The 7,674-nt window shown below is 34.7% G+C and overlaps 1 protein-coding gene across 1 annotated transcript; it reads right to left on the bottom strand.

Moving 5' to 3' along the window:
- Positions 1-6,442, bottom strand: LOC133197303 (uncharacterized). Its single transcript, XM_061333266.1, has 5 exons — positions 6,259-6,442; positions 4,653-4,809; positions 3,087-3,230; positions 1,297-1,518; positions 1-131 (listed from the first exon to the last, which is right to left on the bottom strand). The coding sequence occupies exons 1-5, from the start codon at positions 6,415-6,417 to the stop codon at positions 1-3; spliced, it is 813 nt and encodes a 270-aa protein (XP_061189250.1). The 5' UTR covers positions 6,418-6,442.
- Between the last annotated feature and the right edge of the window lie 1,232 nt (positions 6,443-7,674).

A 7,674-nucleotide genomic window follows, 5' to 3' on the forward strand; every position in this document is an offset into this window, starting at 1 on the left:
TTATGTAAAAGACACAGTAGTAGTGATAGGATTCTCCGTCAGGTCGTAAATAGAGCAATCGGGGTTCCTGTGGGCAACCTTTGATCCTTTCACGACTGTTCCAGTTAATTCAGTCACACAGAAGCAGTGTTCTAAAAGGAAGGTGAATCTTCATATTATATATATATATATATATAGAGAGAGAGAGAGAGAGAGAGAGAGAGAGAGAGAGAGAGAGGCACAGTAGATCAGTTCCGATCTACGTGCATTAACTAGAACCTTACCATGAAAAAAAATTAAAAACTCACAATGTGTAAGCTGAAAACTGTCAAAACACCGTCCTAATACGAACTCACTCAGATGTATGATTTATGTCAAATACAGTCTTTGATTGGTATCGTCATTAACTAAAAATTCGGACATATACCATCTGTACAAGATTAATAATGGCAATCATACAAGAGTCTTAAATGGTGTTTACAAGTGGAGTCATTCAAACACAGACATAAAGCGTAGCTCGAATACACAGCATAATCTGTAGCATATTCCGCATACAATATCAATAGAAATTCCATATCTTTAAGTCTGATTCGGCTAATCATTCAGATAAGCGCACTGACATACAAATGTACTTAACCTCACACTTTATCTTATCAGCGGAGCATAAAGTAAAGGTCAGGTGAACCATTCATAATGTATAAGTCTGCGGAACAACTTTAATATCACATTGTTTGTTTGTTGTTTAACGTCCCTCTCGAGAATTTTCCACTCATATGCCGGTGAAGGGCTGCAAATTTATACCTATACTCGGCCCTGAGAGCCATTGAGCAGTGAGGGATCTTTTCCGTGCCAACACCTACTACGACACTGGGCCTCGGTTTATACGGTCCCATCCGAAGTCTCCACTCTTGATTCGAACCCGCGACGTAAAGATCAGCTCCTTACTCCGCATCTCTAGAATAGACACTCAATCCACTCTTATCACATCGTGGATTAACCTTATTTATCTTTCGATCATTCCATTAAGATCATTATTGTCGAGTCGACTGAGCAGCCATTGAGCAGTGATCGAGGGATCTTTTCCGTGCCTACACCTACTACGACACTGGGCCTCGGTTTATACGATCCCATCCGAGCTCTCCACGTCCCACAGTGGATTAGAACCCGCAACGTAAGGATCAGCTCCTTACTCCGCGTCCCTAGAATAGACGCTCTAACCACTCTTATCACATCGTGGATTAACATTATTTATCTTTCGATCATTCCATTAAGATTATTATTGTCGAGCCGATCGAAATAACAAGACTTGATACTTACGTGTATTGTCACACTGCACAGGCTCAAACTTTCCATCGGCATCACACTTAGGTGTCCACATCCCTTGATAAATGACGAAAGAAATCATGCGTAACTGGTACATTTGCTGACACTGGGTCAGATCACGCTTGGCTGGAGCATGCGCAGAGCAGTCGGCAGAGCCCAAGACTTTTGTATTTTCGATAGTTTGGCCTTTGTGGGGTGTAACGCAAAAACAGTGTCCTGTAGAAGAAGACAAAAAAATATAAGATAGTTATGCTTGCATGATTAAATTATTCTAGCTCAGTTGTTCTAGAAAATATTTTTAATGATACTCACCTGTTAATTGTAAAATTTTGATCTCAATTAATCCAACCCTAGCCTCGAGGGCCATATGCATAGCTTGAACAAGCTCGATTCTGTTCTACTTTGGGATACTTGCATATATCACGATTAATGGTGGCTTTGCTTTCTCAAAAAATATTCTTGAAGATATTTCCTATGTATCTCTTTGTGACCCCTAATGATTTGGAAAAAAATCTACACTCATTAACTCAGGAAGCGTCACAAATATTTTTAAAAAAAAGTTTTACCGATAGTAAAATAGACATTATGGTTCGAAGTGTTTTAGAAATGATCATGCAAAATTTTCGAGTTCTCTACCAGAAATTAGAATCTTCTTTCATAAATATTACTTTTCTTAGCTAAATAGATTCAAATCAAACATTAGCAGTTCGTGCGCTTGTTACTAAATTTTACGGTTTTCTGCTTGATTATAATAACTGTGAAAGATACCGGGTTGGGTCGTTTTAAATGCATCTTTCTGGAATGCTGTTACACGTGTAGTAAAAATTGATTAAAATCAAATCTTTGTTACGCGCCGAAATTCTGATAGTCGCTGTTTAGCGACTATCAGAATTTCGGAGCGTAACAATGACCTGATTTTAATTAGGTTGATATGTAGTATTGTAATATTGAAATAGTACTATCTTGTATATGTAATTATATTTATAATATGCAATATCATTATTATTATCGGATCTTAACAGTTTTTGTTATCCTTTTAAAAGTTGGTTCCTATATACATCTATACTAAAAAAAGTCAAACATTTCATATGTTTCATTTAAGCATCACAAAAAATCGATGTTTGACCTGTCGATGATATATTGGACCTGTCGATGAGATATTGGAACGCTTACGTCACACTGTGACGATCAGCTTAATCGTAATTGCATTCGTTGTGTTCGATTGATTGTATCTTGTTTAACGTCCCTCTCGAGAATTTTTCACTCATATGGAGACGCCACCACTTGCCAGTCGAGGGCTACAAATTCTGACCTATACTTGGCACTTACGGCCATTGAGCAGTGAGGGAACTTTTTCGTGCCAGCACCTACTGCGACACGGGACCTACGTTGTGTTCGACAGTAGGTAAAGGAAATTTACATCATGGAAGCCAGCACAAGATATATGTATATCAAAAAATAAAAAGTATAACAAAAATTTAAAGGTATATCTAAACATTATTGTGTTCTCGGGCAAAATGGGTTTTGATGACATCTCGAACCAATCTGTTAAACAGTTTGGTTCTTGGGTCCGACAAAACGCATGTTGCCCTTGAACCCATTTAATAAATGTGTAATGTTTTCTTTTTACAAAATCCGACTTTAAATAAAGACTTATCTCTCTCTTGATAACTGATATGTATTTATGAGTGCCATAGATATGCGGTGACATGTATTTGTGTATGTACATGATATATCTACATAGTCGATTTTATGTTAACACAACCTCTTGACAAATTGTACACCTGTATTGTCACACTGCTCGGCCTCAAAATTGCCCTCGCTATCACATTCTGGAAGATACCAGCCATTCCATATCACCATACTGATAGACCGCTGCATATACATCTGCTGACATGGTGTGTAGGTTTGGCTGCGAGTCTTCCTAGCTAGAAAGAACACATTCAGAAAAGGTATCAATAAACCTGGACCATGAACAAATTTAAGGATGACCTTTACTCAGGGTTTGATTTGACGGAAACGGATTACTATAAAGTACAATATCTTAAATTAAACGTTGTTTTAAATGGACAAATTAACCATGTAATAAATCAATATTAATTTCAAAATTGAATGGTTTACCATTTGAAGAAAATGTGCAAGAACATTTATAGTGATGCCAAAAAAAATCAACCTATATTTCAATTTTTTCAACAAAATTTTTCTTACGATATTATTCTAAAAGGTAAACTTCTATGTGTTTTATGCCCCCCGTAATCGAAGATTCGAAGGCATATAGTTTTTGTCCTCTCCTTCTGTCTGTCTCTGTCTGCCAAAACTTTAACCTTGCCCATAGCTTTTGTTTGGTTGGAGCTATGGCCTTCATATGTCACGTGTGTATTTCTTGTGACAAGACCTTTCTTTGGGTACCAACACATTTGATCTGTTGACCATGGGAGTTAGACCCACTTTTGCAAAATTTTAGCAAACGTTAACCTTAGCCATAACTTTTGATTGGTTGGAGCTATGGCTTTCATATTTCACAGGTGTATTCCTTGTGACAAGACCTTCCTTAGGTAACAACAGTTTTGTCCCTTTGACTTTGACCTTGGAGTTTAACTAAATTTGAAAAACTTCAACCTTGGCCATAACTTTTGAACAGTTGAGTATAAGGGTAAACTAAGACTATAAATAATTTAAAGTTTTCGTCATTCAGAATTTTGATATGAGAAAAAATTAGAAACTTGACAGATGAAAATAGGACTGGAATAAGTTTATTGTTAAACTTTTGTTGTTTTTTTTAATTTAACAAAACTTTTTTAATTTTCGTTATATTTTATTATTCAAAGAGTTTTCTTACTTTTTGAATTTTGTTATTGTATAAAATATTGGTCATAGTAAAAGTAATGAAAGTATTTTCATAGAAATATTCAAGGGGCACTAGCGTAAAAAGTAGGTCTATGATCTTGTTATTTGAAAGTGAATACTACCATTATCCATAACAGGTCTACATTGAACATAAGGTGAGTTTTCATTTTTATCTGTAGAATTTTTGTCATCTGAGTAATGTCATCCTTAAGTAAAAAATGTTACTCTGAATATCTTGACTATGACTCCATGTATGCGGTTTTGAAAAATACAGATACATGTATTTATGTAACCAAAACAAATGATGAATTGCATATTCGAGTTGCATCAAAAAGTACACCATTTTAAAATGTTGACTTAAATTTTCTGTTTATGGTCTAGAGGCCAAGTTTTTTGATGTATGAATAATTTAGTAATTTTTCTATTAAATGTTTTAAGAATATAATTGATATCGCAGAGACATGACAATTTATCACAATTCATTAATTGTAACTACTATTTACATTTTCTAGATGTTGTACACACTCCCTTCCCAAGTCGCATTATTGAATGGTTCTCGGAAATAGGACTGGTGCACTCCAAGCCATCGTCACACGGTGCAGACGGAATCATTCCAAACAGATGAGGTCCTGAGGGTAAACCGCAGCTCTCACCCTCTTGCTGTATGTCACATGATAAATGGTGCCATATTTTAATTTAATTTTAACTGTCTAATTCAAAACATCTAATTGGTTTGCTTGATATTACATGCAAAATTATATATTACGATAGTGACTCGAGTTAGCGAAAAGTTTTCAAACTTAGAAAAATAATTCGCATGTCTTTTTTTTTGTTCACAAAAAATAAACAAAACAAGCATTCTGAGAGTATTGCATTAGCAATACTAGTCCCCTACCGGCAAGTGTAACCTGGTTCCCGTTAAGAATTTAAAATGCCATAAATCCATCAAAAATTAGTGAAACAGAACGAAATTCAAACTTGATCAATAACTCATCAAGGTAAAGTCGCATTACAAAAATCAGCTCAATATCTGCACGCGTTTAGAAAAAAAGTGCGGAAAACCAAGTGAGACAGACTGACAGACAGACAGAGGGACAGACGGACAGACAGACAGACAGACAGATGGACAGACTCAGAGGAAACCTATAGTCCCCTCCGGTTTCACCGGTAGGGGACTAATAACAAATGTAGTCCTTTGCTATATCGATTTCACAGAAAAGCATGCTGACTTCGCGCTCAGTCGATATGCTTTACTGTGAAATTGATATGTTTATGTATCGACCTCATACATTAAAAGTCGTATGTTTTATTATAATATTCGTTATGAAAATTCTATAAATGTAAAACCAAACACTACGTCGGTGTTTTTGATACAGGCTTCCACGAAAAAAATCGTGTAAGCCTTCAAATTTAATTTTATTATTATGTATATGTATCGACCTCATACATTAATACATAATACATACATAAAAGGCTATGTTTTATTATTATTTTCGTTATGAAAATTCTAAAAATGTAAAACCACACCCTACCTCGGTTTATATTAATAACATATTAGAAATAACTTTTTAAAACTGTTCCCAGGTTTCATGCTTGTATTCCCGGTCAAATTTAGTGTACTCAGGCATGTTAGGTCAGAGTAAAAAAATAATTAGCTAGACTCCTCTTGTGTCAGTATTACCTGATATTTAAAAAATGATCAAATTCGATAGCTACACCCAAGTTTTACCTGGGTTGGAGCAGTTTACGTTTTATGTATTAGAAAAGTTAATCCCTTCCAATACAGGTTATGAATATAAGAGTAGCAGCAGCTATTAAATCTATTGCCTGCATCTTCATTTTCTATCATTCAGTGTAAAGAATGGTCAATTTCCCTTCAAAAATGTCCCATATTAAGCATAATTTAAGTGCTATGTCAAGCTGATTGATAGGTTTTTGACACAAGTCACATTGTGACGTAGGCAACCAGGTTGAACAACACAGACTAATTTTTCCATCCAATGAAAAAGCTTGTTACCAACAGAATAAAATTATTTACTTGAATAAAATGATAAGATAATGTGTCATTTAAAAAACAAACAACAAACAGACAGAGTAATAAAGATATACCTTGGCACAGGCGTCGGTACATCCACAGAATCCTCCCCCTTTGATTATCGACCCTTTGCATTGCAGAGGAGCGATTTTGATATTTTCACATAGCTGTGGAGTACATACAATTGCCTCACTAACAGAAATGTAACCTAAAATCAGTACTAACAACCACATAGTTCCGTGTTCTTCAGCGATTTGAGTTCTGAGAGAATGACACCTGTGCTAAGGTAAGACAGATATGATAATCTAAGAGACGTCAGTAAACCCGTAGTGAAATGAAAGACGCAAAGATTTCATTCTAAAATAATTGTCAAAGAAAATATGGAATTATCAGATCCTTGATTTGATAAGTTTATCCACCTTGCAATATATATTTTTAAAACGCTTGTTGTAACTCAATCTAACAGCTCTTTCGCGCAATTAGCTCCTCTTTTGACGTAAGAAAGGGTTATTCCCCCTTGAAAAAGTGAGAATATTGATTTGCATTTTCAGTCATTAAACCACGAGTTCGTTCAACAGGTCTGGACGATTTCCGTTCATGGAAGTCAGGGTCGATTGCCGTAAATTACTATAGATAAAGTTAAATTCTTTTACCAATCATAAAACAGCATTTAGACAAACTCACAAGAAAATAAATATAAAACACGTGGTTTTAAATATTTAAACTCGTACAATTTTTATAAATAAAAAATCTTGTTAACTTCATATTTTATTAATAATATAGTAAACATTGCACTTAGCAAACAACTGTTTGTTGTTTAACGTCCCTCTCGAGTATTTTTCACTTATTTGGAGACACCACCATTTCCAGTTGAGGGCTGCAAAGAACTGCGAACGATAGTATTGTTCTGCCGCCTACCTTCAAGTCAAATTTCAAAAGTTAACATAAAATCAATGTGAATTTTCGTAAAACATAACTTATACGGGAAAACAAAGAGAGATTACTCTTTATTTTTGGTAGAAATAGCGTTTTTCACATAGAAATCAACGGAAAATATTTCACTATAGAAATCAACGGAAAATATTTTTAAAACATCTTTCCACCCGTGAAACAAAAATCCTTTTTATGGGTTTTATGAATTATTATTTCACGAATCCCAACCAAAGTTTTTGTTGTTTCACGGGGGGGGGGGGGGGAGCATATGTTTACAGACAAAAAACTGCAAAATTAGTCATTTTAATACCAATTTCAAATGAGATTACAAATAAAAAAACGTCTTTTATAAATCTTTTATGTTGAATTTTACATACTAGGTTAAACATACGGAAAGATTTAAGGGTATTTTATCTATTTCCACGCGTTTTGAAAATCTAGCGATTTTAAAGCCTGATTTCAGTTGATAAAATTTTCAACCCCCTTTTAAGAAAGAGTCGTAAATATAAGAGCAATCAATTTTTTGACACTGGTTTTAAAATTATTAATTAATCAAT

The sequence above is a fragment of the Saccostrea echinata genome, unplaced genomic scaffold, assembly GCF_033153115.1.
Source record: "Saccostrea echinata isolate AGI-Se365-2 ecotype Australia unplaced genomic scaffold, CSIRO_AGI_Sech_v1 ptg000001l, whole genome shotgun sequence".
NCBI lineage: Eukaryota > Metazoa > Mollusca > Bivalvia > Ostreida > Ostreidae > Saccostrea > Saccostrea echinata.